At 43.5% G+C, this 26,139-nt stretch overlaps 1 protein-coding gene and 2 long non-coding RNA genes across 4 annotated transcripts in view; 1 reads left to right on the plus strand and 2 right to left on the minus strand.

Annotated features, from left to right (window-relative positions):
• The window catches only part of LOC108880210 (uncharacterized), an 18,786-nt gene extending 5,058 nt beyond the window's left edge, over positions 1 to 13,728 (minus strand). The window contains exons 1-8 of one of the 2 annotated variants that reach the window (XR_007809032.1): positions 13,593 to 13,728; positions 13,358 to 13,417; positions 13,110 to 13,228; positions 10,991 to 11,049; positions 9,208 to 9,359; positions 6,574 to 6,647; positions 6,172 to 6,280; positions 3,916 to 4,082 (exon numbers count right to left, since the gene is read on the minus strand). This is a non-coding gene — a long non-coding RNA (uncharacterized LOC108880210). Of the gene's footprint in view, positions 1 to 3,915; positions 4,083 to 6,171; positions 6,281 to 6,573; positions 6,648 to 9,207; positions 9,360 to 10,990; positions 11,050 to 13,109; positions 13,229 to 13,357; positions 13,445 to 13,592 lie in introns of both variants that reach the window. The other variant, XR_007809033.1, reaches the window with a different exon arrangement.
• Positions 6,985 to 25,291, plus strand: hecw2b (HECT, C2 and WW domain containing E3 ubiquitin protein ligase 2b). Its single transcript, XM_018671626.2, is given in 32 exon segments — positions 6,985 to 7,539; positions 11,578 to 11,685; positions 11,813 to 11,907; positions 12,896 to 12,971; positions 13,057 to 13,226; positions 13,585 to 13,727; positions 14,153 to 14,253; positions 14,864 to 15,780; positions 15,877 to 16,021; positions 17,336 to 17,494; positions 17,694 to 17,795; positions 18,364 to 18,514; positions 18,627 to 18,730; positions 18,833 to 18,864; positions 18,866 to 18,892; positions 18,894 to 18,959; positions 19,179 to 19,364; positions 19,659 to 19,811; positions 19,955 to 20,057; positions 20,152 to 20,248; positions 20,340 to 20,423; positions 20,590 to 20,699; positions 21,285 to 21,405; positions 21,511 to 21,624; positions 22,031 to 22,183; positions 22,275 to 22,373; positions 22,502 to 22,631; positions 22,873 to 23,019; positions 23,297 to 23,411; positions 24,285 to 24,370; positions 24,490 to 24,602; positions 25,125 to 25,291. Coding segments are annotated over 32 exon segments (4,728 nt in total). The 5' UTR covers positions 6,985 to 7,130; the 3' UTR covers positions 25,237 to 25,291.
• Positions 17,696 to 24,277, minus strand: LOC108880212 (uncharacterized). The gene is made up of 6 exons (XR_001960442.2): positions 23,523 to 24,277; positions 23,293 to 23,382; positions 22,845 to 22,912; positions 22,486 to 22,553; positions 21,466 to 21,630; positions 17,696 to 17,832 (listed from the first exon to the last, which is right to left on the minus strand). It is a non-coding gene; the product is annotated as an uncharacterized LOC108880212 (long non-coding RNA).
• Positions 25,292 to 26,139: the final 848 nt, after the last annotated feature.

Here is a 26,139-nt window from a genome sequence, read left to right on the forward strand (position 1 = left end):
GAAAGTCAGCAGTGATTACAACCTGCTCACACTGTAAAGAAAGTCAGTAAATCAGATCAAAGCTGTGGTGTGCTCACACAGCCAGATCAGTCCCAGAATAGCAGGACAGCTCATCCTCTGTTTCCTCCCTAATAGCGTCATGGAGGATCTGACCCTGATTGTAATCTATAGATAATAACTTAATAATAATAACACAGTATAGACTGAGGTTAGATTTAACATTAGACTGATTGATTGGCGTCCGTGGTCCCTCTTTGTGTTGTGGCTAACAGTGAGGGTACATGTGCATTTCATTAGAATACAGTTATTTCTCAGGCAGATGTGTGTTTATGTGTTGTGTGTGTGTGTGTGTTTATCAGGTCTGATACAAGTTTGGAGGTGACTGAGTGTGACATGTTTTCATTCATTCCTCAGCGTATGAAAAACAGAATATCACGTATCCTTTTCCCCAATAGCATTATAGCAGGCAGGGTTCCCAGTGTCTTGCTCAAGGGCACTTCAGCAGGGAAGGATCATGTCCAGTTGAAGCTGTGTCTGTGAACTTGCTGCACTATTTTGCTGATTATTTGGCCTGCTGACCTGATCTGAACTCCCTGATTTACACCCTTTTATTTTGCTCTTGGGTTAAACTGGCAGCCATATGTACCAGTCCTCTCATATGCTCAGGTCAAAACATCTATTAGCCACTGACATCCTAATATGTAGTTCAAGATAAAGCTGTCACAGTCAGTTTGTATGAAAAACTCTAACCCACAGCTTTCAAAGTGGCTACAACAGAGAAGAATTCCCCTTCCCTGTTATAAGACCCTGTAGATTCATTCCTGTTGTCCTCATGAGATCTCACCACAAGAGGTGAGAAATCCAAATTTAAAGGGGAACTCAGTGCTGTACTTCCATAAAGCTGAGAATTCACAAGTGAGTCACAGCGGAAAAAAGAACAGGTCAAATTCAATACAGCAGAGGATTTTAGTCCCTGTTTTGGGTGCCTTACCAAAATCGCTCAATCCTACATATCCCATAATGCAACCCAGTAGTCTTCTGCAGTAAATCCCATCTGGCTGGCAAATGCCTATAACTTCCAAATGGTGCATTTGAATTTTCTCAGACTTAGGAAAATCACTCATATGCAGTGGCAGGTTTGACTCTTGAAAATCTTCCTCTTAATTCTCGACACAATAGAGTGGTGCAGTCGGTGACGTATTTTTGTAGGCCAGGAGGGAAGTTAGCATCACCCTGGTTTCCACAGCAAAAAGCAAGTGGGATTCTTCCATTGACTTTTGGATTATTACAGAAAATAAAGCTTCCAACTAGTAATTTCATTTATGCACTGACCTCTTCTACAACAATCCTTTTAATTTAGTTTAGTTAGTAATAATAGTTAGTAATAGCAGTTAACTAATAGTAGTTGTTTAGCTTCATAACTAGCATGCAGACATGAGAGTGGTACCAATTTGCTGCTCTGATTCCCAGCAGGAAAGAGAATAAGCACTTTCCCCAAAATAGAATAAAATAATTTAATCCAGACTATTCCACCTTAATCCTTGCTGTAACCAGTTGTGTAAAATATCTTCAGCTAGCGGAGCACTGTCACATTGGATGGGGCACTTTGGTCCGCACATGGTTAGAAGTACAAGAATGCACAATCACACACTTACACACACAAACTGGCACATAGGAATGCGATGGGTGTGTTGGGGACAGGAAGCTGTCGCCTCTGACGGGACTGTCTCATTGTTCTCCTAACACGCTATAGCTATTTTAGGACTGTGTGTGTGTAGGGGGGCTTATTTTACCATATTCATGGGGTCCGAAAAAAAAAAACAGCCCGCTATACTTGTCAGGGACGACAACTTAGTAGGGACCAAGATACTGGACCCCACGAGTTAAATAGCTGTTGAGGGTTAAGACTTGGTTTTACGATTAGGGCTAGAATCAGGTTTAGGGTTAGGGGCTAGGGAATGGTTTTTGTAAATGACAGGACCCCACAAAGATAGGTGTACAAGGATGTGAGTGAGTGTGTGTGATAGAGGTCCTATCACAGAAGTCTGACTTTGCCCAAACTTATCCCACATAACATAACAGACCTTAAATTTGTTCTCCAAATCACCAAATCACCAGAAATCCTGTAAGCTAACAGAGAGGTAAAGCACTTTATGGGCAGTGTGCCACCCCAAAACCACAGTTTCTGGCATGTTTTCAGGGACTGGGTCACCTCTCTCTAGTCTTGCAGAGTGCTGCTTTTAAGCTTTGACACTTGCATAATTCAGTAATGTATCCTGCTGTGCAGGCACTCCAGTTCCAAGAAGAAGATCAGCCTTATTTTGATTTCAACTGTGAGTTTTGGAGTCAGAGGGATAAACTAGCGTCTCCTGCCCAGCCCACAAACATTTAGTTTTTATAGGAAACACTTGTGAATGTGCACGCGCTTCTGCCCGTACCTCCTTTGTCTTAATGTTGGATGAAAGCTGTACCAAATCAAATACAGGTTTTGGGTGTATGCTTCCAGCGCATACAGTCCGGTGTGTGTAGTGCTAACACCACAGTTTACTGGTAGTGTATTGATGTCAGTGCCTGGGTCGGTTTTCACCAGGTTGTGTGTATATTTAGTCTCAAAGTCTCACCATTTATAAATAGCCTGCAGTCTTGTAGCTGCTGCTGGAGGAAAGATTGCACTCAGAGTATCTCACACAGCACAGAGGCGTTTCAAGTCTGGGGTCCCAAATGGACAATTGAATTATTTTCATCCATCCATCTTACTTGAGATCCAGTCACCAGATGAGATCTACAGTATAATATCGGAAAAAATACCTGATGATGTCATCAAGGTTATTTATCGTGCTAAACCTATCCTCTCATACTGAAAGTGGTAAGGCAGTGGATAACTGTATTGTCTACCTCAGTGGGAATTTGTATTTGGCTTCTTACAACACAATAAAACATTTACAGTACTCCATACACACACACACACACACACACACACACACACACACACACACACACACACACACACCCTTAAGTAACATCCAGCATACAACGTATGAGCAGTAGTGCAACTAGCAGACAGCAGCAGTGTCAGAAAGCAGGTCATATAAATATATAATAAACACCCAGTGGTTCTGTGTTCAGCGCATGTGTAGCATAAGGAATAAAAGACTTCTTGTATATGCTCCGGCTGGCCCTTGGGGCCCTGAAGCTGCCCCCAATGGGAACGGCTCAAACGTAATGTGTAATGGGTGTGAGGTATCTGCAGTTATGCAACAGCACTGTCAAGTTGTTTTTGTGACTTGTCAATCACCTTCTGTGCAGCTTTTATAATTTTGAGGAGCTTGTTTTTGCTCTTTGTACTCAAGTTTCCATACCAAGCTGTTATGTTAATGTTATGTCTTCAACTTCCTAATTAAAAACAATCATTGGTTATTAATTGGTTACAGGCAAAGCTAAGTTAAGCCACCATACTGTCTTGTTGAATGTTCAATTAATAGATAATAAAAGGCATATTTGCTTTTACTGTAAAATAATCTCTGCACACCTGTATGCAGGTGACAGGTGTGTAGGAGGACAGCTCACAGAAGCTCCCACACCCTGTCAACACTTTAAGTCAATTTATCAAGCTACATTTTGTTCCAAGGATACTCAGCTGCAGTTGCCAAGTGACATAAATGTACATATTCACAAATGGAAAAGAACCAGTACTATGGATTGTGCAAGAAGTTATCAAAAAGAGACAGAAGTCAGGTCACCCAGTGCCACATAACAAGTTAGGATATAACTACTCAGGCAATGACACGCTGAAATAAATCACTGAATTCTCCTCTATAAAGTAGTGAAACAGTTTAGAGTAAACACATTGTAATGATGCAAAGACTAAGACCCAGTGGACAGTATTAACAAATGGACATGTGTGTGTTTATGTACCTGTAGTGAAGCCCATCTTTAACCCAGCTGATGGAAACACCTAATCTGTGTTTTATTCACGCAGAAATCTCTTGAGTTGAATTCTGTTGGACAGCTGGATGGAAACATGGCTGCAGAGTGAGCTGGCAGCCAGGGCTCCAGCTGCAGATTGAATCCTTGTGGTAATGCTGTGGATTAGAGAAGACATTCTGTCAACAGTAAATCCCCCCCCCTCATTCTCTGTTTTAATCCTGCTGCTGGATCAAGGACACTTACCTCTCAAGAGCTTCATGTTATGTGTGTGTGTGTGTGTGTGTGTGTGTGTGTGTGTGTGTGTGCATTTATGATTGGTTTTATAAAGACAAGAGATGGCAACTGTGTGTGTGCGCTTGTGCAAAATTTTGTGACTCTCAGGGTGAAGTGTGCTGGAGTGTTTTCTGAAGAGAGAGTGAAGCATGCGTGAGTGTGCTTTAAGATGTTAGTGCAAAGCATCTAGATATTCATTACGATTTAAAGTGTGTGTATGTGTGTGTGTGTTTGTGGCAGCTATTTGGGCACAAGTGACTTCAAACTCTGCCAGAAACGCCATGCTTAGCACTGACCTCTCTCCTGAGCTATTTATAAAACTGTCTGTCCAGATGTGTGGGCATGAATATGTGCGTGTATGTGTGTGTGTGTGTGTGAGTGGTTTATAAAGTATTTGATTGTAGATTCTCTCACATCATTGTGGTGTATAAACAGAATGAATTTAGAGGCTGTTGCACAGGTTTTGGGATTCAGGAATCTCTTTTTATCCTCAGTCTTGAGGGAAATATAGATGCTTAAATGCATTCACATTTTAGAAGCTTGGTTCTTTGTTGCTGAAAATAGTAGAAGCCAACTTTAGGATAGATTCCCAAATACACTTTTGAAAAGATAAAACATATTTCTACAAATAAACTACATACTGTATGGAAGACACTGGTGTAAGCCATTTGTACATTTTTTTCAGAAAAGTATTAAAATCACACTTTTATTCATTACTGTACTCTCATGTTTTATGCACTTCTGATGGTTCGATCCCCGGCTTCTCCAGTCCGTGCTGAAGTATCCTCGGGCAAGATACTGAACCCCACGTTGCCCCCAATGTCTGTATCATCGGTGTGTGAGTGGGTGTGCACGTGTCAGAGCGCTTTGAGTATAAAGCAAACGCAGTATGAATGTGTGTGTGAATGGGTGAATGTGACATGTAGTGTAAAGTGCTTTGAGTGGTCGATACGACTAGAAAATTGCTACATAGTTAGAAGTCCATTTACCATTTGATTTTATGTGGTAGCCATAACTTGAATGAGATAATCATTTATTAATCCCACAGCAGGGACATTTACATTGTTGCAGCAGAAAAATAAGGAAGCAATGAATATTAGTAAATACAAAATAAGGCATAAACAAGACAATATATAAAAAAATACAACAAGCCTCTATGAAGGGTGCTCAGAAACCACTAGGATGAGACTCGAAAGCAACCTACTCTCCTCTTCCCAAAGCAAGAGTCGTCTCAAACTGATTTCACCAACATGACAGTGAGATCAGAGAACTTCAGTGGCCTCTCTAGGGACCAGATCTGAATCCAGTTGAACACCTCTGGGATGTGCTGACAAATGGAATCCATGCCACAAAGAACTTTTGCCAGCAAAGGGAATCCCTACCCAGTATTGTGACAGTGTTCCTAATAAAGTGCTCAGTGAGTGGATACTGCTGCTCTTCCTGTATCACTCTCTTCCTCTCACTCTCTATCAGCAGCTAATTTAGAGACTTCTGGGGATGGTGTGTTCATTCAGTCTCACGGTGGCAAGAAAGATGGAGAGAGGAAGGAGGAGAGAAACAGCAGCTCATGTCTGTGACTGGTTTGGCTTGTTTTGTCACCTCTCACCAACGGCAACCAAAGTGCATGAGTGTGTGAGAGAGCAGTTGACAGTTTGAAAGAGAGGAGAAAGAAATGAAAAGGGGAGGTTTGCTTCTGTCTGTATGTGTGTGTGCATCTGTGTGTGCACATGTGTGTATTTTGCAATTTGAAAGGAAGTGCTTTTTATTTTTTGCCATCTGTGGAGTGGAATTGAACCTGTTAACCTCTAAAGTAGGAAGTGATTCTGTGGGTAACTGTTGCCACCAGTGAGTGTATATAAGGAGGATGGAGCTCTATTACAGCAGAACATTTAAAAATAAAAAAAATAACTTTTTTAAATCTTACCATAAAATACTACATCCAGCCTGTGTGTCCCCCCCCAGTCACCTTACCTTTATTTTCTCCTCCTCCGTCTTTCTCTCTCTGTTATAGGTCTCCAACTTCCTCCACCCCTGTCCTCCCTGTGGATTGTCGGATCGCTCTGTCATCACCCCCTCCACCCTGGACAGAGAAGTGGAAGGATTGCTGGATTGTCTTTCACCCCCAACCCCTTCCTCAACTCTCTCTGCCCACCTCCCACCTCCATTTCTTTCCCTTTTTCATGATGGATACCTACATGGTTTACAAAGCACTCTAATGCCCACAAGCAAGGCATTGCCCTGACTTTGATGCTTATTAGTAAAAATGGACAGGTGTTGCAGAGCATTAAAAGGAATAATAAAAGACACAAACATTCACAATGGAAACAAGATATAAATGACTGATCCAAGAACCAGAAAGAAGGTTCAACTCACGTCTGCCTGAATGATGACGAGTGAAGCCTGGGAACACTGAAGTGCCTTCTCCAGCGACGCCAAAGAAGTGTGCCCTGAGGAAACCAAACCCAGACAGTTCTGTCAGCTGTGACAGTGCACTGCTCTCACCATCACTCCATATTATCATCTGTATCTCCATCCCTCCATCATTTACTCTTGCACTTTGCCTTTCCAGCCTTTTAGTGCTTCTTTGCTTTGGTCTAGTGATGACACGTCTAAGCTAAAGGCCCAGACTTCCCTCCCCCCTCCTTCTCGGTTTTCTTCTTCGACGCACCCACCTGGCATCCACCATTCGCCCCTCTCTTGCAACAGCAGTCCTCCCCCCTCGCCCCCGCCCCCAGTCATCCTCCCCCTCTCCCTCCACCTTCTCTGCCCCTTCCTCTCCCCACCACCACCACCATCACCACCACCACCACCACCCTCACCCTCAGCCGCTCTCCCAGCACCACCATCACCACCACCAGCTCCCCTCCTCCTCCTCCTCCTCCTCTCCCCCTCGCTTCTCTCCCCCTCCCTTCTCCTCCTCTGGGGTAGCCATGGCGACGGCTGCCACCACCTCTTCCTCCCCCTCCTCCTCCCCGTCGTCCTCGTCGTCGGCTAATGGCAGCGCCCGGGAGCACCTGCTGGCGGTGCGTCGGCGCACCCCGCACACCCGGCCGTACACGATCGGGCCAGACAGCCTCTGCAGCTTGTCGGTGCAGGGCGCGGTCGGGGGCTCCACCTCTGGGTCCTCCTCCTCCTCTATGTCCTCAGGGGTCCAGCCAGAAGCCACAGGTCTGGGACTCCAGCGGGCCAATAGCGACACGGACCTGGTTACCTCAGACAGCCGCTCATCTCTCACAGCGTCTACGTACCAGCTGACTCTAGGTCATGGACATCTGGTCATTTCCTGGGACATTAAGGAGGAAGTGGATGCCACCGACTGGATCGGCCTGTATCACATTGGTAAGCAAACTCAAAACCACCTCCCCCTGCTGAAGTGCACATCTATGTATTATATAATATTTCTATTACATCCTACATTGTATATTAATACTGAAGAGATCAAAACTATGAAGGAACATATATGGAATAATAAGTATGAAACAAACCAGAATATGTTTTATATTTTAGCCACCTTTTGCTTTGATGCACACTCACATTCTCTCAGTCAGATTCATGAGGTAGTCACCTGGAATGGTTTTCCAACAGGTGCTGTGCACGTTAACATCAAGTCAGTTTTGAACAGGAATCCATTATGGCCTCCTCTGACTTGCTCATTATGTCTGTCTTGTCTCTCACTTCCATCTTGTCTCTGTCTGTCTGTCCACACACCTATCCTCCTGTCTGTCTAGTGGTGTAATAAAAATTGCTGTATGATAGTAATATGATAGCGCTATTGAAGGGGTTGCCACTCATCTCCTCAAGGTTAGAGCATTACATCAGCCCCTCTGCTGCTACATCAACGCACTAATGGATTGTGTGTGTGTGTGTGTGTTTGCGAGGAAGAGATGGTGAGAGAGAGAGAGTAGGTTATCCCAATAAGAAGGTGATGCTGACTCAGCATCAGTAGCATTTAAGACCCTTTAGTTATTACATATCTCATATTACAGTCTCTCTCTCTCTCTCTCTCTCTCTCTCACACACACACTCCATTTTAAATGCCCCCTCCTCGTCAAATAATGATGCACTTACATACTTATACATTTTAAGATATTCAATTTGCAATCCACACAACACATTTTTAGCATACAGTGAGGGATAGTGAAAATGCTGTGTGGTGATTCAGCATATAGAAATAAAACTGACCTGATTATTCTGAGCTGTCTTCAACCTAAAAGGACACCCTCCACTGCAAGGCCCTGTAAGCAACTTATTGGATTAGGAGGGCATCTGTTTCCTTTTTAGAAATGGTCAAAGCGCCCATAACAGAAAGCTATATGTTTCTGTCTGAATATAATTTACTCTGGACCCGCTGCACAATTTTCTTTAAATCCTTATTATCTTTATCAGTTCTCCTTTGTGTCTTTCCTTCACCTCATGACGCTTTCCATCGAGGAACTAGAATTAGTTCAGACCAGGGGAGAACTAGGGGAGCTGAGTTTGAATTACATGGCCATTTACCAGACTGGAAAAGTCTAAAAGATAGACGATGCTATGGATTTGCACTATGGGGATGTGATGCAGTTTTTGAAGCAGACTTTTAGTTATTAATGGTAGTGCAGTACTGCATAGCAAGAGTGGCTCTTTGTGAGAATATTAAATTCAATAATGTGCATGAACAAGCTGTGCAGTGGTGAAATGAGCAAATATTACAGCCTTCTGTTTTCTAAATGAAAAGATATTACCACTGTCACTGATTGAGTGAACTCAACAGAGGCTTCTAAATTACTGTTATATAATAAAATATATTCTCACCCTATCTCTGGATTCTTTGCACATCTGTAAGGGCTCTATGATGCAGGGCTTGTACTATAGGCATATCTCTATATGACACATTTAATATAACTGCACTTTTAGTTTCTGATATGACGACTTAATTACGTGAAGTTGCCGTGTCCTGCTACACTAGGCCTAGTTAATGTTACCAAGTCCATGGAGGGAGAGGTGGTTTTTGTTGTGCTGCAGGCTTACACAGCTTCATGGATGGATACAGGCAGCGAGGCTGGTTGCTCCTTTGTTCTCCTTCTTTGTGGCTCCTTTAGCTTAGAAGATCAGCTGGTTGAAATTGAGCTCAGTTTATCTGACACGATGAATGACTTCTTGTGCAGTCCCAGGAGGCCCTGCTGTGATGAATGCACAAAAGTAAGCATATTAACACAGTGCAGCGCATCAACACAAATATGGCATTTCTCTCAATGGCTAATGTTATTAGCATTTGATATGATTTAATATGATATGGCAGCATGTGTTTAATGTGAGATTAAAGCCTGTCTGTGATACCAGCCTGTGTCTGCTGGGCTTGGTGATGCCCAGTTCTTATCAGACATGGGTGTGAAAGAGCAGCTTTCAGCAGCTTTCACTGTTTCACAAAATCTAAAGTCATCTTAAACCACAGATGAGCAGTTTTGTATGTAATGTATCAGAGAGGAGAGAGAGAGAAAGCAGGTGAAAGGTGATCTCCCCATCTCTCCCACCCCTCTGCAGCTCCTTAGCGGTATTGATCCAGGCAGGGGGATTTCTGGGGTTTCTCTCCCCAGAGGTGAGCACTGGTTCAGCCTGGCTGTAGGACATGCTCCCCATGGAGCCACCTGAGCTCTGAAACCTCACACTGCTGTCTGGCCTGTGTGTGTACAGCTTCATCTGTTAGACTGTAGTGTGTTTATAAGGTTTGGATGATTACAGGGTTATAAGGTCAGATTAGTGTGTGTGTGTGTGTGTGTGTGTGTGTGTATGTGTGTGAGGAATACTTATTTGCTGTCATCGACAAAGGCTCAGGGTTTATTGATGATGACCTAGTGTGACAGAGGGCAAAGGGCTGTATATGCTGCCTGTGTGTATGTGGCTGACGTGGACATCAGAATTGATCCACGAGGACACAGACCATTTGTCATCCTTAACACAGGACGTACACATAAATGGCACAGACAGGATTGTTTTTTATGAGCTATGGGCAGCGTTTCCCCCAGGTACCAGTGACCTCCATGGTGGTTGGTCAATGCAACATGCTCCCTTACCTCTGATGTAAGATCCACTAAAAGATCCAAATAATGCAACCTGAGAACAAAATGAAGTTAAAACATCTGGAGGTAGTGTGGAAGGGAATACTGCAATACTGCAGTTTTTACACTGTTATTATTAAGAAACATTAAGAAAATGTGAATGCATTGTTAAAGACTAGGTTCCAAACTTGCTTTTCTTTGACCCCCTTATATAAAAGCATTACCTTGTTGAGGCCCCCTGTCATGTTTCAGACCTTTCACCTCATTACATTACATTTCTCACATGCTTTTGTTTAATAACTGTTGGTGGTCTCAAGTGGTCACATTATTCAACACATTACAGAACAGCTAGATTAAAGAGCAAAACATGGTTACAAACACCTGATCTGCTTCTGAAATATGATGCATTGTTCAGTGCACATTTAATTCTCATGAAGTCATTTTAGTTTATAACTTAAGGTCTCATGTTAAAAAAGGTTAAAAGAACATGCAGACCTACAGATTCTGTGTTTGGAGATAGATTGTGTTTTAGTGAAAATACAGACATGATTGTGTCAAAAAAAACATAGCATCATCTGCACTGACTACACACAGATGATGTCAGTATACTTTAATATCACTTTTATTGAAAGTATTTATTGAAATTGATTTTTTTTTTTCTGGTTTACTTTACTAAAATTCTTGTCAAAATACAGAGATGCCATGTGTTCTTCCTACTGAACAAACTGAAGTCCTTAAAAAAAGCGTATTATTACCTGTGACCCAGGACATGTCTCCTGTGAGCTGCTGCCATCAGGAATATGTGTTGGGTTGCCTGTGTGTAAAACAAATAAAAGGAGTTTAGTTTCATGCCAGAAGTCATTAGATTTGTGAATGAAATGGCCTGTTTACTTAGTGTGTAGATTGCTAACCCCCACTTTTTGGACATCATGCTAAAGCTGCTTTAAGTTGAAATATTTTCAAGTTTTTAAATCAATATCAAACATTTGTATTAATTGAAAATGGGATGCAAAAGAATAAACAGAGTTGATGTTCCATGAAAAGCCTAAAATCTGTTTACAGGTAAACACAGGAATTATGGTACCAAATGTGGTTTATCATTTCCTTTTTTATCTGTTGTCAGATTCTTGACTTCAGTGAATCAGCACTATGTTTGTCACACAGTAAATCCCAGCTGTCTGTATTCTGCTTACATAAATCATCTCTTGCTGAGGTGTGCCTACATGTTATTTCCCGAGTCGAACCATAGCTGGTTTTCACATCTGCCCTGTGTTAGCATTTGTGTAAAACCACTGAAACAGAAGGCAAATCAACAGCTTATAAATGTAACTGTGTTTCTCAGATGAGACGTGTGTGGCCAATGTCTGGGACTCCAAGAATCGCGGCGTGAACGGCACCCAGAGAGGACAGATTGTGTGGAGACTGGAGCCAGGACCCTACTTCATGGAGCGTGAGTGGACTTCATGGGTCCTGTGATTGTATTCATTATTTGTATTAAAGGAGCAATGCACTGATTTAACACAAAAGTTCAGGTGATGTTGTAGTGATGATAATCAGTGTGTGTGCTCTCTCCACAGCGGAGACAAAGATCTGCTTTAAATACTATCATGGAGTAAGTGGAGCATTAAGAGCAACAACACCTTGTATCACTGTCAAGAACCCTGGAGTGACGGTATGTATATCTGTGTGTGCACATGTTGATGTCTGTATATGATTTTTGTTTTTATTTGAAAGCATGTGAGGACAAAGTGGCCCGTCCTGGTTTTATGGTTAAGGTTAGGGTGAGGGTTAGGCATTACAGGCCATATATATAGTGCTTCACACAGACACAGACATATCTTTTACACTATGGATGGTGCATCATCTCATTTGTAATTAAATTCCTCATCCTGAGCCACAGCCAGCCCTAAAATTAAACCTGGTGATTTGTGATGGGTGAGGTTGGGGAAAGGGAGAGGGCAATACATAATGTCATTGTGTGTGTCCCCCATCTAGATCTCCCACAGGTCCTCATAGTAATTTCTCCACCGACATTCTGAGCATCAGTTTTTCTCTCTGTCATCTGATTAGCCTCCAGAGGACGGTGATCAGTGACCATCTTTTTCAAGCTTTTCAGTGACAGAATTAACTTCTAACTGCTGAAAAATGCGTGATGCACTTGCTTTTAGAACAAACAGAATTTTATCTACTTTTTTTGACTGAGGAAATTCTACTCACTCCTGCCCTTTCTCATATTATGAGATACTCAGAGGTGTCCTAACCTCTTAGGTTAGACAGACACTTTGTGGGAGGAGAGATGTTTTGATAAAGCTTCATGATCAAGTAATGACAGAAACTTACTGGGAGAAGCTTGTGAAAAACAATCTAAAGACAACACTACCAAATACTAACAATGTGTATGTAAACCTCTGACACACAGGGAAAGGAAGTGTAAGGCAGAGTCATTTTGCCCAGTCATCTTCTCTGTGACATCATAAGGTTGCAGAACATGTTTCAACACCATAACTCAGGAACAAAAGAGAAGACTGTGCCCATATTTCCTGCAACTTGACTGGTTGATAGAGGATAACAACTGTTTCTCTAAAAGTGAAGTCAGTTCATTTAGAAAATGGCTAAGTGATCTACTCGTTCTGTTCTCTTATTGGTTATTTTTCCATTAGGTGGGCAGTGAAGGCCAAGTGGATGACCAATCAGGGACTGAGCACTGTCGGAAGCTTGTCAGTTTCACCCTATCAGGTGACAAGACTGATTCAGTGAATCTGTCACATAGTGTTCAGTCCAGTAAACACATATTCATCTAAATGTGTGTTTTTCTATCCAGACATCCGGGCAGTGGGCCTGAAGAAGGGCATGTTCTTCAACCCAGACCCTTACCTGAAGATGTCCATCCAGCCTGGGAAGAGGAGCGGCCTCCCCAAGTTCAGCCACCACGGCCAGGAGAGACGATCCTCCATCATAGCTAACACCATCAACCCTGTGTGGCACGGAGAGGTCTGCACGCACACGCACACACACACACACACACACACACACTGTGTCACTTTGCCATTCATGTTTCCTAGAAAACATTCTACTACCCTAGAAGTGGAATGTGTCAGTGCTTGTCACCACCTTTCCCCTACCTATTGGTAAATATCCAAGCAGTTTTACAATGGAACCCCCAGAGTGAAGGACTGTCATTGCTGGAATAAATCATCCAGTTTTAGTGACTAGAAAGAACAAAAAGATGGATGCCAGTGGAATTTATATCTAAATACGTGACGTAAATGAAGGAACAGTAAATACAGCAAATTCCCAGGTTATGTAATACTCCAGGTGAAAATAAAACAATCATTTTTTCCTCTGGTAGAAGTACACCTTTGTGGCTCTGATGACTGACGTGTTGGAGATTGAAGTAAAGGACAAGTTCGCCAAAAGCCGACCAATCATCAAGCGGTTTCTGGGTCAGCTGATCATCCCCGTGCAGAGACTTCTGGAGGGGCCGGCAGCTAAGTGAGTCCACACACACACACACACACACACTTGCAAAGGTGTAGGTCATTCACAGTTAGACATTTTAGAGAAATACTGATAGTGTATTGAGACTGAGCTGATGTGTACTGTGTGCGTTTCACTGTTTTTAACAAGCCCTCAGACAGACAGAGAGAATGTCTAAGGAGCATAGACATTTGACCTTTCACACACACCCAATCAACTCATTGTTCAGGCATTGATTTGTTATTGATCTACAACAGAGGACATCGTGTACCATAGTGAATCATAGTGTGAATGCACAGTGTTTTCTATTCACAAACTACTTGCATGTTCACATCTGGTGTGTGTTCTCTGATAATGTATCATAGTACTGAAATCCTGAGCTGCTGTTTGTTAGTAGTGACATAATATGTGTGTGTGTGTGTGTGTGTGTGTGTGCGCAGTGATCAGCCCATCAGCTACAGCCTGTGTCGCCGTCTCCCCACGGACCACGTAAGCGGGCAGCTTCTGTTCGGAGTAGACATCACCTCCAACGGACAGGAAGGTGTGTGTATGTTTGTGTGTCCAAATTGTACTTTTTTGTCAATTAAAAGTCAATAAACAGTCACAGCTGATGGTTGGAGCACAGGCAGTGAGACACATGGGCAGTGATGAGGACCAAGCTTACTGGTCAGAGTACAGTCAAAGTACTGGTAGCTGGAAGGGAAGCAAGTCCACAGTATAAATGAGACAAAGGAAGTCACACTGAGGCGTGAAACAATCTGGCTGTTAAATAGGGATAAAGGGTTGGTGTGAAAGAGGTGCGCAGGTGGATCTGGAGACAGGAGGAGAGTACGAGGACATCTGCTGGTGGAGTAGAGCAGGAGACAGACACAGGATCGCCAAAAGGATTGAAACAGGATCCTGACAAAGCAGGTCTTGGTGACCAGTGGCTGGGCCTGCAGGAGTAGAGTGTGTAACACCCCATAAAACCACATGTAAAACCGCAGTACATTCTGTCGGTCCATGACAATCAGCAAGAAGTGAATAAGCCTGCTTCTTTGTTCCTTTAAAAGAGTCATTTGGTTTCTCTTCCTGTTATCATGTTTCTAAATATTCTTTTATCCCTGTGCCCTCTCCTCTTATCCTCGCTCTCTGTCCTCTTCTGTCAGAAGCATCCCCAGACACAGTGGGGACCATCTTGGGCGCCGCAGTGAATGGTGACCCCGGGAGTCCCTCTGACGATGAAGACCTCCCTCACCCCTCTTCATCTTCACGCGTCACGTGCGGACCTTCGCCCACAGGCTCTGATGAGGGCTCCCTGTTAGTTAATGGTACTTGTTACTACGTCGATGATGGTGTGTGGCGAGAGCCTGAGCGGACGGGAGAGGAGGATCTGCTTCCTGTGGGTCTGGGTGCCCACACCCACCGTCAGGTGTCACTGAACGACTACCTGGATGCCATTGAGGCTCCCAGGAACCCCGGGGACCAATCCCTGGCAGGGCCGTCTCCGAAACTCCGCTCCAGCTTTCCAACAGACACGCGGCTCAATGCCATGCTGCACATAGACTCAGATGAGGATGAGGAGACAACGGGGCAGCACAGGGACCAGTCCCATGAGATAAAGACACAGCAGAGCACAGACTCAGCCTCACCGAGGAGATCAGCCAGATCTGAGTCTCAACAGGGAAACGAGGGTTCAAAAGGAGAGCCTCAGAGGCAGACTGGACCGGGGGCTACAGCGGAGGCAGATTCATCCTCTGGTGCTCAACCTGTAACTGAGTCTGAAGGGGCTGAAGCTGGAGCTGGGGCTGCAGAGGGTTCAGCTGGAGTTAAAACACCAGCAGGAACATCAACAGCTTCTGAGACTGCAGCTGGGAACGGAGAAGCTGCTGGCGCGTCAGCCGAGATGACGCATGTCACCGGAGAAACCTCCGCAGCATCCTGCTCATCTCAGGCATCAGGAGCTGAGGCGGCTGCAGTCGCTGACCCGGCCGAGTCTGTGAAGGAGTGTAGCTGTCAGGAGCAGAGCAGCAGGACAAATCAAGACGTACCCTGCATTCCTACACTCGGCGTACTTTCACCCATTCAGGTGAGCAGCTGTCAGCAAGAGGATTAATAGTCAAAGCTTTTACAAAGTCTGTCATTAAATGACCTGACTTCTCCTTTCCTTTCCTTCTTTCCGGAGGAGGTGGAGTCAAGAACAGAGGTGGCTCCGAAGGCGGAGGAGGAAGGAGGAGAGTCATCGAGCAGCGAGGCGAATGGGCCAGTAGCAGCAGCTGCTCCTGCTAGCAGCAGCACAGCTGACCAAAGAGGAGGGACCTCTGAAGCTGGTGGGTTGTAAATGTTTATGCTCGTGACACAGGCAGTAATATTTCTAAGCACTTCTTCTAACAGTTAGAATGTACTGACCAATTGACCAAATCAAAGTTTTGGAACTTCTGGAACTGATTTATCACATCAGACTGGCCACAGGCGCAGGGGTCTGAGAGAGAGAGACTAGCCAGGTACAATGAGTAAGAGAGTCACCTGTCAACATACAGTACATCTGTTTTAGTGACACACATATATGATAGTACACTGATCAGCCACAACATTAAACCACTGACAGGTGAAGTGAATAACACTGATCATCTCATTACAATACAGTGTTCTGCTGGGAAACTTTGGTTCTTGACATTCATCTGGATGTTACTTTGACACGTACAACACTCCCCAAAGACAGGGGCCTCCCCCAGCAGGACAGTGCTCCCACCACGCCACAAAACCTGCTCAGAAATATCACGAGGAACACGACAAAGAGCCCAAGGTGTTGACCTGGCCTCCAAACTCCCCAAGATCCCAGTCTGATCCAGCATCTGTGGGATGTGCCAGTGCAACCCACAGGACCTAACAGGTCCACCACCAGTATCATCTCAGGACACCTCCAGACAGGAAGAGCTGTTCTGGTGGCATGAGGGAAACCTACAATATTAGGCAGGTGGTTTCAATGTTGATGCTGATCAGTGTGTGTGTAATATATGAAATGAACATATGTGAGGTTTCTGATTTTACTGTATCAGAGGACTCATCCATTTAACAAAGTAGACAAGATATATGATGCTTTCCTTTCATGTTGACTGTTGATAATTGTTTTGCCTTTGCCCACTATTTTATTTGATATACTTTGGCAACACAAATGGCTTTTCTTTAAATGTCGTACCAAAAAGGAAAAAGAAAATAAAACTGAACATTGTGACTGACAATTTTCAACCCCAGAACTGAAGACAAAAGAGCAGCAGTTACTGTGTCCTCCTGCAAGAACACATATTCCTCCTGACTCGGAAAAACGCACATCAGCTCCAAGTGCTTTACTTGTTACTAGTGGTTATTTAGTGCACAATATTTAAGAACACTGTAAATAAAAAACTTGTAACTTTTAAATATAAATCAGAATAAAATAATCATTTAGAGTACTTATTAATAGATTCAATAAGAATAATATTCTGCAGTAAGTGTTAATAATTTTGACTTTGTGTCTGGAAACCAAACAGTATTATATACATATAACATGCCTGTCAGGGCCATGGATGGCTGGCCTCCAGGACTCTGCTTTTATCTGCCTCCATTCCACATAAAAGCACCTGAAGTCTTCTTGTTAATTACAGGAGCTCAAACCAGTGGCGGGGACAGGCAGGAGGAGCAGGAGGGAGGGGAGGTTTGGAGGAGGAGGCGGTCCATACCGTCCTCCGGGAGTGTGGCCCAGAACCAGGAAGTGTGCAGGGCCAGAGAGAGTCAGAGTGGGACGATGGGGGAGAGAGAGACAGGTGAGATGCAGAATGGAAAGGTAGGATGTAGGATGTAGGATCTGATCTTGTCACCAGGTTTTGCTGCTTTGCTGGTGGTGAAGAGGCTCTGTGGAACTGTTCTTGACTTTTCTCTTTCTTTAAGTGCGACACAAATCTTTTATTGTCCGGATGACTTAGCTTTTGTGGAATGTGTCCGTGTATTTCCCTGTGTGTGCAGGTGCCACTGCTCACGTGAATGGCCACCAGTCTGTTCGCTCCCTGCCATCCATCCGCCATGACATCAGCCGTTACCAGAGAGTGGATGAGCCGCTGCCACCCAGTACGTGTGGGTGTATCAGGGTGCATTAGGATTTAACCTGGGGAAAAAGATAAATCAGAGTTAGCCCCAACTTCAGTAACCCTTTTTAGCATTTGTGACTTTTTGAAATTTTCATGCAATATGAGTAGACTGACTTTGCAATACAAAAATATTTGGAGTTGTGCAGTGTAGAGCAAGAACTGTGTCCCTGGCAACTGCAAACAGCATGGACAGTAATGTTGTCAGCTGACAATCTGAGCCTGTCAGTGGCAAAAACAAGCACGGTAGTGGACACATGTTGACATGGACAGTTACCCATTGAATCACATTACTGTTCATGGTTGCTTGGTACACCTGTTTTGCTCAGTACTGCACCAGTTCCAAAGATTTTTGTCCCTTTCATTTATAAACAGAATGGTTATCCCTTAAGATTCTCATCCATCATGCAGTGCAAACATGGAGGTGTCTGATTAGTCCCAAACATATATATTATGTATATTTATAGTCATTTATATAGGCAGTTTTTCCAGTATTTGACACCAAACCACTGCACTTCCCTCCTGTGTCACTGTGTGTGTGTGTGAACCAGACTGGGAAGCTCGTATCGACAGCCACGGTCGGATCTTTTACGTGGACCACGTCAACAGAACCACAACCTGGCAGCGTCCCACAGCTCCCCCGGCCCCGCAGACCCTCCAGAGGTCCAACTCCATACAGCAGATGGAGCAGCTGAACCGCAGGTCAGGACACACACGGACACACACACACACAGATACTGTATGGTCAGACTACAACTGTAAATGTGAGCAGCAAAGTTAAAAATCACTGTGGTAATTAATACACACTTTCCAGGTATCAGAGTATACGTAGGACGATAACCAATGATAGCAGACCAGAGGAGCAGCCAGCCAATGAGCTGCTGGCAGATGAGACTGACATGCAGCCCTCCATGTCAGGTAATCCTCTCACTGCAATGAATTCTGGTCTAGTCCTTCAACCATGATTTGCACACTTTTTCTGACATTGCATGTGTGTGTGTGTGTGTGTGTGTGTTGCAGAGCTGCGAAGGGACAACAACGTGGCTCAGTCCTAGTTCCAGGTCTCGCCTCACCCTGCTAGCTTCAGTCTCCCAGCGCCAGGTTCCTCACCAGCCCCGACTTCTTCACTGTGCTGCATTCCAACCCTGTACGGACACTCGATTTTTCCTCTTGCTCTTCTTTTTCTTCCTTCTTCATCTTTCTTTTTCATTTTTCTCATTCTCATATATCTATATAAATATATGTGTCAGTTACCAAACAAGCTTCAGGTTTTTTTTTTTCTTCTCCTGTTTTCTCTCTTTCCTCTCTTGTAAACTTTCCCCTGCTTCTCTTTCTCTCTCTGTCCCACGCTGTCTCTCTCTCTCAGAGTGCTTACCGTATGTTCGCCACCAACACGTGTCTGAAGCACATGATCAGTAAGGTTCGTCGGGATGCCCACCATTTTGAGCGCTACCAGCACAACAGGGACCTGGTGGCCTTCCTCAACATGTTCGCCAACAAACAGCTGGAGCTGCCCAGAGGCTGGGAGATGAAGCACGACCACACCGGCAAGGTGGGCCACAGTAGTCAGTTTTAAGCCATATTTTTATAAAAGACTTTGTAGATCTTGGTTGTTTTTACACTATATTTTAACTGGGTGAAGGATTGTCATCTTCAGATATCTGGATCTGGATCTGGAGTTATCAGAGAATGCTTCCACTAAGCAGTTCATTTCCAGTCATGCTCTGTAGCATGTATAAAATGTTGATCAGGCCCAAATGAGTCTGATTTTGTATCGAGATGGCAAGAAGAAAAAAATCTGGCTGACTTTGTGTGTGTGTGTGTGTGTGTGTGTGTATACATGCAGCCTTTCTTCGTGGATCATAACTGCCGTGCCACCACATTCATTGACCCCCGCCTGCCTCTCCAGAGCTCTCGGCCCCCGAGCCTCCTGGCTCACCGGCAACACTTGACTCGCCAACGCAGCCACAGCGCAGGGGAGGTCAGCCCACGACGACTGGTAAGAAAAACATGCACACCGGTGCTTCAGGGCAACTTCCTGCAGATTGAGGCTGTTATAACTAGTTAGTGCATGTATAAGATGCCCTTCAGATAGTAATGAAAGTGAATGAGACCAAAACAAAACCTCCTCTGTCTCTGTAGGTAGGTGAAGACCCTCGTCATGCCGGCCCACCCGTCGTGCCACGGCCTTCCAGTACCTTCACCTCGGCCAACAGGGGGCAGTGCCAAGACGTTGTGCCAGTGGGTCAGTATACACACAAATACACAAACACACACCCAATAATAAATAATAAAAACTGCCCAAAACTGACATAAGTTTGTCTCCACTCATCTCCTAGCTTACAATGACAAGATCGTGGCATTTCTTCGGCAACCAAACATCTTTGAGATTTTGCAGGAGAGACAGCCTGACATCAGCCGGAACCATTCACTCAGGTACACACACACTATAGACGTTATTTCTAGTTTTTTATATGGAGCGCTGATAACTGTAGGATGCAGTCACCAGCATCATTCTCAACCACAGGGAGAAGGTGCAGCTGATCCGAACAGATGGAGTCTCAGGATTGGCCAGGCTGTCAGGAGATGCCGACCTTGTCATGCTGCTAAGGTGAGACGTCCTTCTTCCTTACATCTTTCCCTTTTTCCAAAGAACAGTTCTTTCTATTTTTCATATACTTGTCTTATTGAACTAGATATATATCACTTTTCCTCTTTGCTGCCTTTTTTCTTCCTTAATTGAATTTATTCAATGTATTTCTCTCTCCTCTCTGCAGTCTGTTTGAAGATGAAGTAATGTCTTATGTGCCTCCTCATGCCTTACTTCACCCCAGCTACTGCCAGTCACCTCGGGGATCCCCTGTCTCCTCCCCACAGAACTCACCTGGTAGGATATTTATAGTGAGGCCAGTGCATTTCATGTCATAGAGACAGTTGTCTATTGAAGTGGGGAAAACAGACAGACTCACACTTCTTGCACTTAGGTTCAATAAGAGACACACACTTGTAGTGTTTTAGTAGTGGTGGAGGTAAAGCTGCATTCATTGGATGCAAAAGCAAAATTACTACAATAAACCTAAAGTATTGGTCGCCCATATGGGCACATACAACCCATGTGGACAAAATGCATCTGTCCAGTTACAGTGTGTCATTGTGAACAAGTTTTTGCAATTTACTTGAAAGCTATAATCAATTATTCATACACATTAATTGAGAACGTAATTACATTACTTTGCTAATTACCTGAGCAGAAAAAGTAATGGGTTACATTACTTGTTACTTTCATTACCCTGTGTTAGCTCTATCAAAGCTGTTGGGTAGAGGGGTTTAGTTCTGCCAGATGTCTTAACCTTAATTGATTTTTGTTTACTTCCTGTTCCAACACTTCCTATCAATAAATTATAAAGACAAGATTTACTGCCTTCAGTCTGAAACTGTATCCTGTTGTGTCCCTCTTTTCCCCTGCCTGCAGGTACTCAGAGAGCTAATGCCAGAGCTCCAGCTCCCTACAAGAGAGACTTTGAGGCCAAGCTGCGCAACTTCTACAGGAAACTTGAAACTAAAGGTTACGGCCAAGGACCAGGCAAATTAAAGTAAATGCAGTGCATTTATATGAAGAGAGCAACCTTTCTCTTCTGTTTCTGTGTATTTACCTGTGTGTATGCTTCTCTGTCCACCTGCGTGTGTGTTTGTATCAGGTTGATCATCCGTCGTGACCACCTGCTGGAAGACGCCTTCAACCAGATCATGTGCTATTCCCGGAAAGACCTGCAGCGAAGCAAGCTCTACGTCAGCTTTGTTGGGGAGGAGGGGTGAGTCTGTGGGAGGGTGGAGGAGAGGAACATACATGAAACGCAAGACACACGTGCATATTATATCTATGGCTATGGACGATCTGATTAATATGTCACATCATAATAATTTCATTAATTAACGTGTGAGGAAAAAGGGATTGCTTCTTATCTACAATGTTGTATTTATTTGTGTTCTTCAGGGAAATTGGTCATTTGACCATCCATGATAATATAAATTAATTTAACAGAACAATTAAAAGTTTTTGTATTTGCGACTTCATGTAATGCTATACTGCTTCAATATACAGCGAACAAACATTCAGACTTTAAAAAACGTATTATTCTTGCTGCACATGAAAATATACATTCAATCATCATATGAAGTAAGGATAAATGTATGTGTGTGTGTGTGTGTGTGTTGCAGATTGGACTACAGCGGGCCTTCCAGAGAGTTCTTCTTCTTGGTATCCAGGGAGCTGTTCAACCCTTATTATGGTCTGTTTGAATATTCTGCCAACGACACCTACACCGTTCAAATCAGCCCCATGTCCGCCTTTGTCGACAATCACCACGAATGGTGAGATTTACTGCACACCTGCACGCACACACACAGAGGTCACAGTATATCATCCTGATAACCTTCATGTGTGTTAATGTGTGTGCTTCAGGTTTCGGTTCAGTGGTCGTATTCTGGGTCTGGCTCTGATCCATCAGTACCTGCTGGATGCCTTCTTCACCAGACCTTTCTATAAAGGCCTACTGCGCATGTACGTACAGTGTGTGGAAAGAATTCACTCTCATTTGTACAAAATGTGACAAGCTATCAGCTGCACACACACGCACACAAAAATAACAATACATGCAGGTATTGACACTCACATTTTCCACCATGTAGTCCATGTGACCTGAGCGACCTGGAGTATCTGGATGAGGAGTTTCACCAGTCCCTTCAGTGGACAAAGGACAACGACATAGAAGACATGCTGGACCTCACCTTCACTGTCAATGAAGAGGTCTTTGGACAGGTTGGTGTATTACCAAAATTAATAGCATTCGACAAGATACAAAAATAAAGAGAGAGGACTGAGATTGTGCCAAAAAATAAAAAATGGCTTCCTTTTCAGGGGAAAAATGGTCGACTTTTTAAAAACACCATGGTTAAAAACATATAATAATAAAGCTTAAGGGATATGGGAAGAAGTAACCCAGTTTAGATGAAACCATTTAAAGTTACACACCAGTTCTTGTGTGTATGTTTTCCCTCAGATAACAGAACGAGAGCTGAAGCCTGGTGGAGCCAACATCCCTGTATCAGAGAAGAACAAGAAGGAATATATTGAGCGGATGGTGAAGTGGAGAATAGAGAGAGGAGTGGTGCAGCAGACTGAGAGTCTTGTCAGAGGCTTCTATGAGGTATGGCTTTGTGAAAGTAAAACTAGTATCAACTGTTAGTTTATCATTTATTCATTCAGTGCTTTGATGCTTTGGTGAGAGCAGCTGTTTGTGTTTGCAGGCAATGTAATGTAACTTTCAGATGTGAAATGTAACAGTTATTTGTCTTCAGTTATTAAGTCCTCATGATTTCTTTCTTTGTGCTTTTCCAAATTATTGAATTTTTCTATCAAAATGCAGAAAATCTAACACTCAGTTGTAATATACAGTGTAATATGTGTGTGCGTGTGTTACCCAGGTGGTGGATGCCAGGTTGGTGTCGGTGTTTGATGCCAGGGAGCTGGAGCTAGTGATTGCCGGCACTGCTGAGATTGACCTAACAGACTGGAGGAACAACACAGAGTACAGAGGAGGTACAGAAGAAAAGAAGGATTTATTTACTTATCATGAAGAAGAAGGGAGAAGCATTCCTCATGCACACAATACTTTTTTATTCATCTTGTTTACTATTCCATCAATCTTACTTTACTTGGACCTATGGTGCATCTTGGCCCTTATGGCATCAGATGCCACCACCAAGCCAGACTGGTGCAGTTCACCTTGGACAGGAAGGGTTGGACCCTGTACAGGGGTTTCCCTCTGAGGTCTCCTGTGTCTGTTGCCAGAATACACACCCACTGTAAGAGAGTAAGACAACCTGCTGATCTGAGTGATGCAGCTGACTCTGGAGAGAAACCCTCAGATCAAATATGCTTGATATTTGTGATGTAGTCTCAGATCATGTGACTGAGGGCAATGCCATTTCAGCATTTGATAATACTGTATTAGTAACTGAATGATCACATGTTCCACACATTCTTGTTTCTTGTTAAAACCTGGTGCCTGTATTACAAACCAAGCACCTCCTTGGTCGGACATTAAGGTGTCATGTTACTGACTCAAGGACTTAAGGTGACTCAAGTGATATCACTTGAGGACATGTATCAGAGTTCACATAGCTCCCACAGACTTTGATCTATAGAATTGTGGGTTTGAAATCTCCTTGTGCCTCCTTGTTCGGCTGCTGGAGTTTAGGATTACTTATCATGTATGTCAGGGTTTTGTTTCTGTTTTGTTTTAGCTGCTGCAGTGACCTCCTTTTCCTTCTGGATCTCTAACTGATGCCAGATAAAACAGCTCCTATTTCAGTTTGGGCAGAAATGTTTCTAGTTGGATATTTGACTGAGCTTGATTCTCTGAAATTGATCTTATTGCTATAGTCAAATGACATGTTTTTTTATGTTTAGGTTACCATGACAACCATATAGTGATCCGATGGTTCTGGGCGGCAGTGGAGAGGTTCAACAATGAACAAAGACTACGGCTTCTGCAGGTAGACATGGGTTTGTGTGGGAGCGACAGAGGGTAATAAGTATTAAACCTTTGTCAACACCGCAGTCTTCTCACTCCTTTCTCTCTATTCCTCTTCTTCTCTCCCTCTGTCATCATCAGTTTGTAACCGGGACATCTAGCATTCCATACGAGGGCTTTGCTTCCCTGCGAGGCAGCAACGGACCACGCAGGTTCTGTGTGGAGAAGTGGGGGAAGGTCACCTCCCTGCCCAGGTAAACCTGCAGCATTAATCTCCTCACAGTTTGATCTTGGCTGACATAATCTTTTCTGTGATTCTGGAGTTTGATTAATCCAAATTCAAATTCCATACGATTATCAACAATCTTAAACAAGTTTGGAAATTATTTTTCCAGATGTGGCCATGACTATACTAAAGTAAAAATACTATTATTATAGTAAGAACAACAAGTAAAAGGAACTGCAAGCCATGATGTAGTTCAGACACTTCCTGCTTCCTGGTTTTGTGGTAGATTTGAGTCATGTTAGTGATTTTGTAACTTAATGTTCCTGAGCTCACTGCACGTACTGATGAGACAAAAAAAGCTTATGAGGGATAAAGAGAAAAAAAACCATCTTTGCTTGCATGCAGCAAAAAAATTGAGTTACTTCAACACAACCATTTAAAATGATATGTCACTTGTAATTACAAATTCATTAAACATTTTTCTAGTGTAAACATCAGACTAACTGATGCTACTGCCTGTCTAACATCACCTCCTGTGGTCTCTCCCCAGAGCTCATACCTGTTTCAATCGGCTGGACCTGCCACCTTACCCATCCTTCTCTATGCTCTATGAGAAGATGCTGACCGCTGTGGAGGAGACTAGCACCTTCGGGCTGGAATGAGACCTGCAACTGGCCACCTGACCACCAGCTCCCCGCAGTAGTGTACCCCTCAAGACTGCTGGTGGAAGTGAAGAGAGGAAGCTATGACAGCAGTTGGAAAAAAGGTTCAACATCTGGATTTCAAGTCCAATTTATGGCTTGTATTTAATTTATAGCGGGCTACATTTTCTAAGAGAAGCTGGTAAGACATTTGAACCATAAAGCTGCACTCTGACCTCTTTTAAATGTGTTCTGTTAATATTATTATTTTGATTTTATTTTTTCTAGTTTATTTTTTGCACTTGCATGTATTTCGCACCTACTTAGTAACACGCTGTCACCTGTGTGATGTGATGTATAAAGACCCACACTGCCTTTGGGACTGGGATCCTAACTGCCAGGATTTGACCAAATCAGAGACAAGGATGTCTTTGACACCACGAGGTTTAAAATGTACAAATCACAAGAAGCAACCACTGCCTTCACTGAAAAAGCTGAGTGGATTCAGCCTCCTTCATTCTAGTTTTGATGGACCTTGAAGGATCATAAGGCCTGTCCAGAACCGCGAGCTTCAGTGATGCACTTGTTCTAGTACGGTGCCCTCTGTGGCTTTTCCGTCTCAAAGCCTTTTTGAGAAAGAGGCACTTACCTGCCTGAGGTAACATTTGAAGTTTGTGGGATTTTTCAGTGAACTTTACCCACAGCTGATTTTGGAGTCCAAACAGAAGCTTTGGTATTGTTGTTACAGTATTTTCATCTACAGGAAAGTGATTTTCTAATGATGTGGCAGTGACATGTTGTGATTTGAATATAACTAACTTATGATGTAGATTGTGTGGGGAGTGATTTTTCTACCAGATCTGGATCAACTGGCAAAACATATTTAGCCACCACTTAACTTGAGCTAATAATTTGATGATTAAA

The sequence above is a fragment of the Lates calcarifer genome, linkage group LG7_2, assembly GCF_001640805.2.
Source record: "Lates calcarifer isolate ASB-BC8 linkage group LG7_2, TLL_Latcal_v3, whole genome shotgun sequence".
Lineage (NCBI taxonomy): Eukaryota > Metazoa > Chordata > Actinopteri > Centropomidae > Lates > Lates calcarifer.